Source organism: Bombus vosnesenskii, unplaced genomic scaffold, assembly GCF_011952255.1.
Source record: "Bombus vosnesenskii isolate JDL3184/JDL3185 unplaced genomic scaffold, Bvos_JDL3184-5_v1.1 scf7180000013273, whole genome shotgun sequence".
NCBI lineage: Eukaryota > Metazoa > Arthropoda > Insecta > Hymenoptera > Apidae > Bombus > Bombus vosnesenskii.
This window is the reverse complement of record NW_022882931.1, coordinates 3,171,890-3,187,361: the sequence shown is the minus strand read 5'-3', so window position 1 is coordinate 3,187,361 and position 15,472 is coordinate 3,171,890. Positions and strand designations below refer to the sequence as shown.

Sequence of the window (15,472 nt, the reverse complement as noted above, 5' to 3'; positions counted from 1 at the left end):
TTGAATTTCTACTCTAAAAATTAAGAAATCACACAAATTCAATTATAAAGTAGTTTATTAGGCATTTTCTTACAGACAAAGATCTATCATGTTTTTTTTCTTTTTCTTTTTAGTTCAATAAATATATCAACTTCAAATCAACGCGGAATAAATCACACATATTACGACGCGTATGTAGTAAATGGGACTCAGACTCTTTAAACTAGATAACACATTGTTAGCTTTAAACTTTGTTACGAATTAAAAAAAATATTAGTAAAAACATTAGAAAATGTGTGGTCTCGTAATTTCAACGCACGTGTCGTGGCTTTACACACGCAACAATATGGAAAACATCGCGCGCGCGTTGGTGTGTGTGTGTAGCTAAAACATTTACAGAATCTTATACTCTGATAATTAGCAGCCATTGGTATTAAAAGGAAAATTGTAAAGTATTTATAAAAATAGGTGCGGAATTTCCACCTACTTTCATCACACGTAAATATAATCATTATATCAACTATGATCATTTTACGAAATATACACAATAGTACAATTTTATTTAATATCCTAGTTTACATTATAAAAGTGTCTGATCGAGCAGACACGCTTATCTATAAGGAAAATGTGAGAAAAATTGTGGGAAAATCCATCAATTTTACTGCATATCTTTCCTTAGATAAGTTAAATGAACTGACAAGGAGATTGGACTGAAAGAGAAAACTATAAAAGAATACGGAGATTATTATGAATCATCATTTATAATCAACGATTACCGGCATTATCGATCGTATATGCACGTTTGTTATTGAACTTGCGGAATATCTTTTCTAAAGCTTGGTATGTTTTATATTTTTTACTCTCGCTTATTTTTTAAAATTAGTCACTTTATATGTTCACACATTGTAACAACAGCTGGTAATCATCAAAGTTCAACAGCAGCATGGAATGGATACCTCATTATCAACATATTCTAAGTACTTAGTATTAGAATACTGTACACTTTTGCTATTGTTTACATAATTCCTTGCATTTTAATTTGAGTGCAATATTTTCCTGTTTCAGAAATTCAAATTCCTTTAATTTCTTCTGTAGCTCCTCGTTTCTTCTTTGTAAAATAACAATATCCTCTTGTAATCTTTCATTCTGTTCAATTAGGCTTTTTACTCTGTTAGAATCTTTGCTAGGATGCATTTCATTGATTATGTCATCTGTTTGGCACAGTAGGTGTTTAATAAGATTTGCTTGAGAATTAAAGTGCAGCTCTTGCATAGCTCTCAAAATCTTTGTGCTCTCCTGTTTTGTGGATATACTCACAATGTCCTTGATGGCATTAAGCAATGCAACAGGATCAGTTTCTTTGGATTCTACTTTTCTAAGATCATAGGCTTTTGTTTTGTCTTTTGCAACTTCTACCTGGGAAGTTCCATCTTTTGAGGAATCAGACGGTCTGTTGTTTTCCTTAACAGATACATCTGCAGCCTGAGTATTTTCCTTATAATTTCCTGAACGTCGCGTTTTATCCTTCATAATCACTTTGCTTTCAGAAATTTTTGCTTTTGATTCCTTAATCTTTACTTTAGTATCATCTTTAACTACTTGTTCTTTTCCATCGCTTTTTACCTTATTTTCAATCGGTTTCAACTTACTTTCAACAGACTTCTCTTTCTTTTCAGATATTCTTACTTTCATTTGTTGTTTTCTTGTGTCTTGGTCAGGCAACTTTTTTAAATCTTTCATATTTGGTTCTCTAGTAGTACATTGCTTTGTAATATGTAGATTTTCTCCTTTGCCTTGCAGTGTATGTTGCAAAGGAGAGGATGTTGCATTCCTTGTTGTTACATGCCGATCCACTGGATAAGCATTTACAGTTTTAACATCATTAGACAATAATTCTAAGTCTTCTAGGAAAGAATCATTCATACTTCTGTAGTTTCTTTTACTTCAACAACAAATAAAGTAATACTTTTGTGTATATACAAATATAACAGTGTTAGGAACTATTTTAGATTAATCCCTCAAATTCATTAATTACAAAAAAATTTTCTTGGAGTTCTCAATCATAGCAAGCATGAGAAAATATCACGAAATGTATCACAAAAGGTCGAAGACTTCGATATGATTTTGCACCATTTAATTGGAAGAAGCGTACAAGTTTATTTACAATGTCATCATTATTTGTAACATGTTGCATTCAGACTTAAAAATAGTAACAGTTCTATATTAACCTTCGATCGTATTACAGAACACAAAGGCAATTCAAATTAACGTGTATTGGTACAGTCAGCTGATACGTTAATATTCTCAAACGCCATCTGCATAAACGTTAATAGTTTCAAGTAGCTCGAATTATATGCTTAGTGCAGATAGTAGCCATTTCATTATTTCTTATTCAATTTTGGATAATAGTTAGATTAAGAGAAATTCTTGAATATTCTTCTTAAATCTAATTCCATATATAAGTGCAAAATATGCTTAATTCAAAATTTAATATATTTTCGGAATTCGTAGATATATCCCTACTCTTTGAATGGATTACGTGATAGTAATATCTCCTATGTTGGTAATATTATGGCGCCGGTATATAAAGATGCACTGTGCGTCGAAATATATATATCAATTGCATTTCTATCACGTTCGGCCGCTGTTCGAAGGTCGTGTTTAGGATAGTTGTGATTAATCAGATAGGACACGATGGAAAAATTTGTGTTACTTGTACAAATATTATTCATTGTTTCATTCGCAAGAGGATTTACAAATATTTATCCCAAGCCAAAGGATTATCCGCTTCGCAATGAGGAAGATTGTGGTGCACCTCTTTTCCTGACACCACTTATTGAAAGCGGTAAAGTAGATGAGGCCCGTAGTAAAGCTGCTGTACAACATAAAGATATGAACGATGTCAGTAGCTATTCTGGTTATTTAACTGTTAACAAACAATACAATTCGAACATGTTCTTTTGGTTCTTTCCGGCCTTGGTAAGTAATTTAATATTTTGAATTTTGTGAATAAAAATATTTGTAACTTTTAGTGGTTGAGATTCTGATTATGCATAACTTTCAAATAATAAATAAGAAAATGTATCTAAGAAATACAAGATAGGATTTTTTTTTAGCATAATCCAAAGACTGCTCCTGTAGTATTATGGCTACAAGGTGGTCCTGGAGCCACGTCCTTGTATGGCTTATTCTTGGAAAACGGCCCATTCATAGTTACTGAAAATAAAACTCTTGAAATGCGTGAATACTCTTGGAACAAGTGTCATAATTTGCTTTACATTGATAATCCAGTTGGCACTGGATTTAGTTTTACTGAGGATGAAAAAGGCTATGCTACTAATGAAACAGATGTGGGAAGGGATGTGCATACTGCCTTAGTCCAATTCTTTAAGTTATTCCCAGAACTTCAGACCAATGACTTTTATGTCACTGGTGAATCGTACGGAGGAAAATATGTACCGGCTGTATCTCATGCTATTAAAGATTATAATATCAAGGCACAGACAAAAATAAACTTAAAAGGTTTAGCAATTGGAAATGGATTGACTGATCCATTGAATCAGTTGGAATATGGAGATTATTTGTATCAAATAGGTTTAGTTGATTTAAATGGCAGAAATCAAATCCATACATATGAAAAAAAGGGTAAAGATTTAATAAAGAAGGGGAAATATATAGAAGCCTTTAATTTGTTTGACGAACTTATTGATGGTGATTTAAGTAAAAAACCTTCGTTGTTTAAAAATTTAACTGGTTTCGACTATTACTTTAATTTTTTGCATAATAAGGACCCAAGTAATGATTCCGATTATATGCTACAATGGCTTCAAACAGCAGATATTAGAAAAACCATGCATGTTGGCAATTTAACATTCAATATTGAATCTACAAAAGTAGAAGAATATTTGAAGGGGGATATTATGCAGTCTATGGCAGTTCTAGTAGAAGATCTTGTTCAACATTATAGAGTTCTTATATACAATGGACAACTTGATATTATTGTGGCATATCCTTTGACGGAAAACTATATCCAAAACTTAAAATGGCCTGGAGCAGAGAAGTACAAAACAGCACAGAGAAAAGCATGGTATGTTGGAACTGAACTTGCTGGGTATTCAAAGACCGTTGATAACTTGACAGAGGTCTTAGTAAGAAATGCTGGACACATGGTTCCTTCTGATCAGCCAAAATGGGCTCTTGATCTCATCACTCGTTTTACACACCATAAAAGTTTCTAAGTAATTTAATTAATTATCTTATCAATGATATAAGATAATTTACACCCTGCCTATATTTACTACATAGAATACCACTTGTAGATTTAAATTAATAATAAGGTTTTTAATGAATCTTGATGATATTTAATGAAAATAAATCCTTTTGTATTGAAAAACGTAATAAACATTTATTAATGAAAAAGAATGTATATACACATTTATTATTGAACTGCCTCAATAAATAATTCTTCCTGATTGTAGTTATAAGGTACTAAATATTTTTTGTGTTGAAACATTATAAATATATTTATTACACGTTCGTCTTTGGAAAATTATCTTCATGTGGAAAATTATGTAAAAGGATGAGATTCACATGATAAATATAATGGGTACACTTGATATCGTTTAGAGATCTTCGATCTTTGGAATTTCCTTTATGTTATGTAGTAAAAATTAATTATCTAATGTACGATAAGATTACATTAATCTAAGTATGGCAGTAAAAAATCATCTACTATAGATACGTTTTTATGCCACTCATAATGGGGGACATTTGGAACTGTGATAAGAACAAGTCTTCCGCTTTCATCTAATGTTTTCAGTCCAATTAAATCATCCTTATAAATACGTCGATCACGCATATCTATCACAGTTTCGTTAACGTCGTAGTATCCGAAATGGCTACTTTGCCACGGGGTAATAACACCATCCTCAGGTCCTCCAACAAGCACCATACGTTCTAATTTGGTGAGACCTTGTTTGTACATTAACATTTTCGTCGAATTTTTCTCATTGTTCACGTATGGAAGAAATGTACTATATTTGTAATACAATTCCTGTAAAAAAAGGGTAAAATACAATTTACTGAACTACTAACGAGTCACTTATATATATACTAACTTGATGATGGGGGTCATTCCAATAGTTCCCAATACTGGTGTGTTGCCCGATTTTTGAATAGAATAATTCATAGGCAGTTTGGCATACCAAATTAGGAAAGAATAAATGCAAAAATTGAGCTGCAAGAGAATACGCAATTTGAAACGGTAATTTCTTTGTCTTTCTTCATGACACTGAGGTCACCTACTTCCGTATTGTCCAGCTTGTGGTGAGCTTAAGGAAATGAAATTTCTAACGTTGTGATCGGGAAACCTTTGCAGTATCGTTCTAGCTAATAAACCACCCTGACTGTAACCGACTAAATTTATTCCCTCGGGAAATGCAGCGCCCACAGACATAACGTCCATGCCTATTTCTTCCACTTGATGCCACATTGATTCCAGACTGCTCCATCCAGCGTATCTTGGAGTATTATAAATCTGTGTCCCTGGATGCATCTAAAATTAATAATCGTTTTAAGCACATTGGAAAATCATTTTTACTCGAAATCATATTTACCGCTAAATTTATATAGACGCGACATCTACAACTTTCTTTGTTTTGTATTTGATTTATGTACTTACTTCTTGGATTCTGTTACTAATAAGTTCCATGCTGTCGCTTCCAGTGAGCACTCCATGGATAACGACCACGGCATGATAACATTCAATGCCATTATTGAAAAGAGATGAAAATAAAATAACAATAAAGCTACTATAATATACGGTAGCCATTAGTGACAGATGAGTGACGCTAGATACGTACTGTCAAGAATATCATATCATATTCACTTCAGATCCGTTTTCCATCGAAACGATAAGATTTTGAGATAACCAGAAGCAACTGATGCTTATTCGGGATCGTACCTTTTGATTGGATCAGAACTTTTCTTACCATTGGTCCGTCACTTTATTGAGGTAGCGGCTATATAATCGATTTTACGAGCGACGCGTCGCGACGCCTCTTGTAAAGAAAGAAGTGCAACATCTGTGCTCCGTTGAGGACGAAGGAATTTCATTTATCGACGATGGTTCTTATGTTTTCATGAATGGCGAAAGCAAAGATTAGAGTTAATTTCTGTATCCTAAAAGTTCATAATCAGTGCAAATGTTATCACTAAACATTCTTTGTTTCTTGAAAAAACTAATTTTTTATTGCTTTCTTTTTATTCGAATTTAGATTCGAAGATGGTACTTGAAATAAATTCTGATTGTGAGTGAAGTTTATTATCACCACCGAATGATGATGGAGGTGTAACAACCGGTGATCAACTTTGATCGATAGACCAGAGTCAATGACAGTGAAAGGAATTCAATTGCATTCTGAAATAACGTATTACAGAATGTGGCCCCTAATCCTTTTGCAGCTGTATGGAAGGTTGCTGGGCACGTGACATTTCCCGTGCTTCCACCATATATCACCGTGGTCTGACATCACCCTTAGTTGGCATACGAAACTCATGCCTTAGAGGATGAACGCCTGCCGCATTGTTTCGGCCAACGTCATTCTCGATTATCACGCTTTCACTTCGCAAAGAGACCTTTGTCACCATCGAAGAACATCGTAGCAATTTTGCGAAGCAAACCTACATCTCTTCAGGGATTTTCTAATACATTCATACCGATTTGCTAAATTATATACCAACGTCATAAAGAAAACAAGAAATGAATAAGATAGCATACCATGACTATATTTTAGAACTTTTAGATTTTTATTATTAAGCTAGTACTTGCTTATTATGGAAATACAAGTATCTATAGTGAAAGGTAATAAAATGAGAAAGGGAGAGATATCCTCTTTGGCTTAAGAAATTAGAACGTTGTACAACAATTTAACCGGAAGGAATACTTGGAAATGAACCGTGCTTACGTATTTCTGATGTCGCACACTAGCACTAATCGAGTCCCCAGAAGCTTTGAAACTACCAACGTTTCTTTCTCTTGTTGAAGAGGGAATGAAACGAAGGGGAAAGAGAACGAGAAGAGAGGAAAGACGACCAATCCAATTCCACGCTCAAGCCCGACCATCGTGATGGCGGAGGGTGGCGAAAAAACGCAGCCACGCCAGAGCGCAAGGCGAGCGTAGGTCTCGGAGCTTTTTTGCGTTTAATCAAGGATATTCGCGGTCGGCTGACTCGCTATTTTAGTCCACCAAGTGCTAACCGAACCGCGCAACCACCAGCGGCGACTATATCGCAGGAAGTGGATGAAGGAATCTCCGTCCTTTGACCTTTCAGGCACGCTCCTATTTATCTTCTATAATTCGACATGCATTTTCTGTTATTTTTTTTTTTTTTTTTTATGAAGCCATTTAGAAATTATGAAATACTTCGATATCCCTAAAATTAGAGGAAATAGATATAATTAAAATGTCTTTTACACAGTGGAAATTTTATACGAGTTTAAATGTTCTTTAGTAAAGAATTAGAATACTTTTCGTATTTCGATAAAAGGATTACAGAGATTATCGTATTATGTGGGATATTATTTAATGAAAATATGTTTGATGACGAATCGCTGCGCGGAGCATTGAAACATTTCAAGAAGTTGCACCATCTCTGCAATGATAATTCATACGCGTTCGTCTGCACGTGAAGGTAGTAATTCAGCTTCCGGTTTTGTAAATTCAAATGTAGACAACGATGCACGACGAACGAACAGTGCCACCGGTAATATTTGCAAAAATATGCAGGGACTGCCGCATAGTGGTTATGTTTTTCATCTCTATGCTGTCTTTATTCAGTTATGAAGATAAAAAGGACTAACAAAATAACGTTCTTCATTCTCCACTATACAAAAAACAAAAATGAAAGAAGGCACCATAAAACGCATGACTTTCTATTCATTCTTTTCTTAAACAAAATGTTAAATCAAATGATTTAGAGAGAGTCGATAAGAACGTGTGATTAAAATCGTTCGATTTTTGTTACGTACCGTTCAATTTTCGACTGAACGTTTTTCTTTCAGTAGTCGCCAAGAGGAATCATAGATCCTCTTCATCCAAGAATCGACTCGAGAGCCTGTTTAAGGCCACCCTCTGGCTCAGTAAGTACAGAGGCGGGAGAGAAGACGAAGTGGGTGGTACGGTGTCGGAGGAACGGCCGGGAGATTAGCGTTAATTACAGAGTTGAGCCGTTCCGGGGTTGGGACGGGTGCGAGGTATTTGTCACTCGGCACCGCTCTCGACTCCTGTTCCTCGTTCTGAATATTAATAACCCCGCGCCATCCTTCGCCACCCCCTCTTTCGTTCCGCCCTCTCCTCCTCTCACCTCTCGTTTTACGACATCCGATGAATTGCGCGGCAGGCAACGCTACTCATTATGCTGACTGCTTGATTTCATCACCGTCACCGTTACGAAAAATTAATTGCTCCTTGATCGGGGAGAATAAAGATCAGCTTGCAGATTTTGATCAATTTCCAACGTCTGCCGTTCTTTTATAAATACAGTTGGCAGACAGAATTTTCCTTCTATTTCCTTGTAATAATATATTGTTCGTATTATTGGAAACTGTTCACCCAAGACAGTCTCCTCCCTTCTGTCACGGCGTTTTCCAAAAATTGAAGGATGGTACCATCGACTCTACGGGTTAGCCCCTTCCACGTAACACGTCGATCAATCGATATCATCTTCTCTCGTCCTTTCTGCGGTTGGTCCCTCGATGGCGGTCCCATTCCCGCGCAAAACGTTCAGATATTCAAAGTCGGGGAATAGTTTATTCATGGCCGGCTCGGAGAACTTAGAAAGATATTGGAAGCGGCCCAGGAGAGGGTAAAAGATAGAAAAAGAGGCGGCGGAAGGTGGAAAAACTGAGCAAAGAAGCGAGAGAAGATGAGAGAGAGGAGACGATATTGGTCGGACGGAAGTGTCCCCTCGGGGAAACGAGAAAACGGGAGGAGCGTCGTCTCTTCCCCGATCCGATAAAGCGAAAGAGGGACCCCCTTGTGGCACGACCACCACTCCTACGCGTTGACCCACGTGACAGCGAGCCCGCCAATAAAATTCAAATAAACTCCACTGTGCATACTAAATTATCACATCTTCCATTACCCGACCGCGTGCTCATCCCCAAACAGCTTCCACCCGGTCCCGGGGAAACGTTTCAGCGTCGTGTCGAAATTCCAATATTTTCGACTTTCAGCCAAGATGGGAAATAGCTCGTAATACGTCTCGAAGAGAACAGAATATCGATTTCAAAACGTTATAACCGATTTAATACCGAAGAAAATGCGTTAAGTCCACCAGAGGGCTTATCGTTTGCACCGAGATATCCCGTTTAATTGATTGCTCGTCGACCAGAACTTAATCTGTTTTGTTGGTCTGGTCGACAGAAAACTGGTAGATTTGCGGATCGACAAAGTCTTTCGAGTTTTAAAGAAGATTAAAAAGGATGAACATTCGATTATACGTAGTGTATCGCGTCAAGACGTAACGCCATCGTAATGTCATTAATCCGATGTTGGATACTCGCCGAGAAAACGGGAATGACTCGTCCAAGGGAGTGCAACGACGCTGACGAAGGGACGCTGAGGTCAGGTGGTCTTTCCCAGGAACGCCCCAGATTTCAACATTACTCAAGCAGGATCAACCTGCCAGGAAGAAGGCCATTGTTCGCTTTTCCGCTGTTGAGTTTCCTTCCACATCGCCGATACAACATCCGCGATCGTTCGACCATTCAAACGCATGACATTTTTTTTCTTCAGTTCGTATAAAACATTATCGAACATTTCGAACAAGAAAGTAAACATTCTTCGAGATTTTTCTAAGTGTATTACAAATGTCTACAGTGGAAAATTTAATCTGTCGAGTAAAACGTCGAACTTTCGCCAGGAAGTGTATATCGCAGTAATTTCCTGGATTTTTGCCGCGAAAGAATAAACGCATTAAATGCGCACGGGAATTAACCAAACGAAGTTTCCACTGTGTAAAACAATTAGTAACTTAGCTGTGCCTTTATTCTCCCTATCAGCTTGTCTACGCCCCGACTATTAGTATAATCGCTAGAGGCTACGACCCTTAGCTGCTACCCTCGAGCGATTCACTTTAATTCTTAGCAAGTTAGAGTCATTCCCTCCCCTCCCATCTACGATCTTGCGCGACTTTGAGTTTTGTTCGGTTTTCTCTGGAATTCTCGGAACCTCTCGAACCAACCATTAAACTGCATCAAATGTATTTTATTACCTTTCGGAGGAATCTTGATAGCAAAAAATTGTCTGCGCGTTTTATCCTCGTTACATTTTCCTCCTTTTTCTGCTTTTTGTACCAGTCAACCTTTTTTACCTTGGTTGTTACCTGAGATTTACTTTTTTATGCTAACTCTACAGAGATGCTATCAAAAAAGCACAAATTTATACATCGTAGTTCAGAGAATCGCATATCTTTTAATTTTCAATGCTTAAGAATTTATTTCAATTAATATTACAGTCCAAGAACACATGTAAATATTACAGTTTTTCCTAGGACAATTAGAACGACGATTTTCCGTTTTGTGTTTCGTCACGTTGAGAATAAATGTAGCGTTCAGCTGCGTGTCTAATTGATTTCGGCCCCAGTGTTGGGGCTGAGCTACGATCGCGTCGGGGATGAGTTTCGGACGTCGAACCACCCCTTTGCATTATGGATGCACCTGATTTCACACTTGTTCGTTCGCACTGGCAAACTCCTCCGCCCCCATAACGTCTCTATCGATATAAACGGGCCGCAATTTGCTGGCCCATTGTAAACCGCCCCTTTCGCCTCGATTCATGGGTAATAAATCCTGGTTCCGGGATATATGGCAAATTTATGTTTGCGAAAGCTATGAGCGAAAGGATGGTACGGGCGTATCATCTACAATCTGTCGTAACCATCGTCGCAGATCTGCATATTTTTTTGGATATTTTAGGTTGAATTTAAAAATCATCTTCGTAAACATTGTTATTCATATTATGCTTATCATTAGAGATTTTTAGATTTCTCTGTATTAAAATACTCTCTTTTAGTCATCAAGTGCCATAAAAATCAGAAAATCGATAGAAATAAACTTATCATATTTTTCCCATATGGTCTTCATATGCAAAAGTATATAAAATATCTAAAGTATAGTACTTGTTGCAATATTCAGTAAATGAAATAAATCTCTGTTTAGATTCCATTTTTCTAGTCACAAAATATGAATTTGCATAAATATAGTAGTAATTTGATTATCATATTTGTCAATAAATGAAGTTTACGATAATAATCACGGTTCCAAGAGACTTGATTTAGCAATTAGGTATCGTTTTGAACGTATTGTATTAACTGGACGTTCGAAATTGACCGTGTGACATGCTCGTAATCCATGCCACGTGTCATCAATGACGATAGGGCGTCGTTTTACACCCCTCGAATCTATCCACGTCTTTTCTGTTCCCGCAAAATCCACTTGAATAACTGGTTAGATCATCTATTCGTTCGTTACTAATCATTCAGTAGCAATTTGTTCAGTTGCCGAGATTAGAAAGCGACTTGAAAGCAATGCTAATTCATTCCGTCCTCGCTGCTTTCTAATTTGAGATTCACCCTCTTCGACCCCGTAGTTATTGCTCTATATACGCTTTATATCAGCATAATGAACATCGATCGGGTCATTTGAATTGCTTGTATCTAATTTTTTAAATTTGCGTTCGAAACAATCAGTATATAAAACGTATATTTCTTAAATTTATCCTGAAGTTTATGATATAATTGCGGTAAGAATTCATCTGTTCGTCATTTTCTCAAAACTTTTAATAGTTTATAAAATAATTAGTAAGAATTATGTATCTATTTAACACCTTCAAACTTTGATCGTAAGATAACTGAAATTTTTCTAGAATATTTATTGTTATTCTGTAATTGTCTAAACAAAAAGACACAGTCGATGAATTTAGCTTCGAAAAGGAACGTACGACAAACACAAAGATGGAATAAAATATAGAATATCTATTAAGAATATTTTTACCATTGGTCGAAACCTCTCAGGCAAACGAAACCAAAGTAGATCGAGGTTTTATATAGGCAGATACGCGAAAACGGTAAAAAGGACATCCGCAGTCTAACATATGGCTGGCGAAATTGCCGACGGGGTGGCGGTAACAATATTTACAGAAGGCTCGGCTAACTCCCCGGTGTTTTGTTAAGACTGCACACCGCACGCTGCCGCAGCCCCGAGGCAGGGGTGTCACTTTACCCCGATAATCCTCCGTAATACTCTTTAGCGATCCGTAATATTAAGTCTCACATCCAATTTCTATGGACTTACACCTTGTACGCGGCGATTACCATTTTGATTGCGACCTCCTCTGCCAAGTCTTCCTCTTAGCTTTGCACCTTTCAGCTATATCGCTTCAGTCATCTTTGAAATTCTAGGAAGAAAGATATTCTTCGAAAAGAAGAAAAATCCAACCTAAAATAATTTCACCCTATCATCTACGTATTTATTCTCAGAAAAATTCTACTACAGGTAATCAATTAACATCTGGATGACAGAAATAAATTACAAAGCGAACAGATCTCTAATAATTTACAGCACGAACACCCTCCGCAAGGCTGGACAAAGTATACGCACGAATGTCCACTATGATCAACGAGTTTTCCGAATGTTACTCGTTGAAATGGCCGGGATTTTCGTTCGTGCCGTGGACGAGAATGCCCAGTGGAATCGCGTGTAATCGCCATACGCGGTGCACGCGTGCACGAAAATTGGGGTCGCGTTCTCCGTGTGACTCGCGAAACACCGAACGCCAGGGGGTGGTTCTGCGTATTTGCTTTAGAACTCGACAATCACGTCGAGGGTGGTCCAAGCCTGGCAGACTGCGATCTGGATTACCGAGATCATAATCAGCCAATCACTGGCACGGTGCAGTAAGGTGTCAAATGTCAACTCCTGCGGGACGTGGATTGATTTCTTTCGTTGATCCGTTAGGGTTGATTCCGAGGCACCGGTGTATATTCGTCGACATTCGATTCTAATAAGATTCCGTTCGAAAGAGAACGGATAAATTGAATTTGTCTTGGTACGCTTGAAACTGTCACCGTTTGAGAACGAGGAAGTTCGACCTTCTAGACTGGTGAGCATTAACTCTGCGGAAGCGGATGCGGAGACAAAGTGGCTCAGCGAGTTACCATTATAGCGCCGCAATACCGAGCACGCCGAGAGTTGGTGGGCATAAAGGAAACATTCATGCACCTGCGAAATCTCTATTTACAGGAATGCATCTTATGCGGTGGAGAAACACGTACGATTATTTTATTAATTTCAACCCTACTATGGCCTTCGAATTTGTATCCTCCAGGCACTAGTAATAATTGCATTATGTCCAAAAGAGATACTTATTTCAAGGCGATTTTCAGCATAGAATTGTTTACTGAAAACAATTCTTCTATATTTTTCATAAACTTGAATAATTTTTCTAACGATAGAAAAATATAACTGGCTGGAAGTTGCTTTAAAGGATATAACAAGGTTAATACCAAAATGAGAGAATAGGTTCAATCAATGAGAACAATTCCTAGTCTCATATCATCTTAGAACGCTACTTATACTTCAATTTCCACATGACGTCTTGTACTGTTTTTACGTATCAAAAATCTTTTAATATTTGACGATTAAATTAACGGATCAAAGAAACTTGTAGAGATATAACAGAATTAATATTAGTTTTAGTCAATGAAAAAACTTCTTCGTTTTATACCATCTTAGAAACGTCGAATATTTCATTGCTACTTATTACCATCTTGCTCTATTCATCATTCTACGGAAACGGTCTGCCACAGGTCAAATTCATCTGTCTTCCCAATCAGTCACAAAGTCTCATCAAGATCAATGCATCATTTTACGCTGTTCTCTCGTAAACTTCCAATTAACGCATAAAATTCTACCATCCACTACAAGGATCTCTGCACAGGATCCCTCTCTCCAGCAACTGTTCTTTTCGTGAAAAAACTCGTTCATCCGGAGATGAAACGACAGAAGAAGGACCATCCGGCGAATGAACGCTTGGCGGAGGAAAGTACGCTTGAGATTTGCGTGAAGCGTGAATAGTAGAGGGCGTGGGAAACGGCGAACGCGGATAGTGTGGTGACTTGCGACCGGGTCCGGTAATTGTCGTAATTGTGCCGAGTGATTCACACATCAGGATCGGCGCTGCCGGACCGTCCGTGGTTGCTTGCGTGCTCGCGGCGTCACTCACACGATATTTCGCGCACGCACACGCGCTTGAGTAGCGGCGAGCGCGAGCGCATCTGCGCGGGATTTCGGAAACAATTGCCGACAATTCTCGCCACTTGACTCGCGGCCAGCGATTGACGTGAGAATCCGCTTAGACGGCTGTACAAACTTTGCTGCGGAGAGTATGAGGTCATCTTCATTAAATCGTTCTTCGCTTAATGACTGATCTAATTTTTTCTTTCTTTCCTCCTTCTACTGAACCAGTACGTGTACAAAAGTACATGAGGGACGAGAGAGAGAGGGAGAGAGAACACCATGCTCACCTTTTTTTTTCTCTTATCTTCGAGGAACAAGGCCCTTCGCCTTTCCTTCCCACGTTCTCGCCATTACATGCCAGCTAGATGCTTAATTACTGTATTCTCTGTCTAAATACCATTGTATCATTCTTGCCAGCGAAATCTACCAAATTCGATGAAGTATCCGATCGTTGTAGGAACTGTTACAATTTTAAGGATATCGATTTATAGCACTTTTGTAGGGCATATTTCCATTCGTCAGTGGGCGAGAAAAACGGGTTAGAATTAACGAGCTGTCGGTGTATTCGTGCCGGGATACTTCATCTCTGCTTCATATCGATAATTCCAGCCTATGTGGCGGGTGCATACCGGTATTGCGGCGTGCCACCGTAAAATACACATATGCTATACGGCAGCACGTCGTCGGTGTGGTTCCGAGCGAGGATGGCTCGTAAGAGGGTTGATAAGGCTATCGCGTACATCGCTGCGCGTTTAGCATACATTTGAATAATGGGCAGGCCGGTAATCCTTTAAACCGTTGGGCCCTCATCCCGTAACTAGGTATCCTTTCATCTCTCTGCCTCGGAGCTCGTCCGAGGCTAACCATCCTCCTTCCCAGCCACCCCACACACCCCCGCCAACCTCGCTCTTTCACGTTCACTTCCCTCCAGGCTTGACTGTCGAGGGGGGTTCATCCTCTATTTCTCTCTTTCTCCTCGGCTGCCGTTTAAAGATATTTCGTTAAAATAACAGTCTCGGCTCGACTGAGTACTAACCCCTCCACTACCCCCTTGGCCGCCCTTATACAGACCGATGGCCGTGGCGAAAAGGGGGTGGCATTTGCAATGCAGAGGTTAAATGGCTGCAGGGGTCGGTCCAGGGCGGAAACAGGGATGGAATGTTAGAGGGGGAAGGTAGCACGCAGCCACTGCAC

General features: G+C 38.4%; 3 protein-coding genes across 3 annotated transcripts; 1 reads left to right on the top strand and 2 right to left on the bottom strand.

The window, feature by feature from the left end:
- Positions 1 to 37: 37 nt before the first annotated feature.
- LOC117231763 lies at positions 38 to 2,279 on the bottom strand. The gene has a single exon (XM_033490487.1). The coding sequence runs from the start codon at positions 1,900 to 1,902 to the stop codon at positions 988 to 990; it is 915 nt and encodes a 304-aa protein (XP_033346378.1). The 5' UTR covers positions 1,903 to 2,279; the 3' UTR covers positions 38 to 987.
- A 273-nt stretch (positions 2,280 to 2,552) lies between these two features.
- LOC117231762 (venom serine carboxypeptidase) lies at positions 2,553 to 4,230 on the top strand. The gene is made up of 2 exons (XM_033490486.1): positions 2,553 to 2,958; positions 3,096 to 4,230. Exons 1-2 carry the CDS (start codon positions 2,674 to 2,676, stop codon positions 4,215 to 4,217), a joined length of 1,407 nt encoding a protein of 468 aa, XP_033346377.1. The 5' UTR covers positions 2,553 to 2,673; the 3' UTR covers positions 4,218 to 4,230.
- Positions 4,231 to 4,396: 166 nt separating this feature from the next.
- On the bottom strand, positions 4,397 to 5,980 carry LOC117231764 (lysosomal thioesterase PPT2 homolog). The gene is made up of 4 exons (XM_033490488.1): positions 5,660 to 5,980; positions 5,284 to 5,533; positions 5,097 to 5,215; positions 4,397 to 5,032 (listed from the first exon to the last, which is right to left on the bottom strand). The coding sequence occupies exons 1-4, from the start codon at positions 5,807 to 5,809 to the stop codon at positions 4,679 to 4,681; spliced, it is 873 nt and encodes a 290-aa protein (XP_033346379.1). The 5' UTR covers positions 5,810 to 5,980; the 3' UTR covers positions 4,397 to 4,678.
- Between the last annotated feature and the right edge of the window lie 9,492 nt (positions 5,981 to 15,472).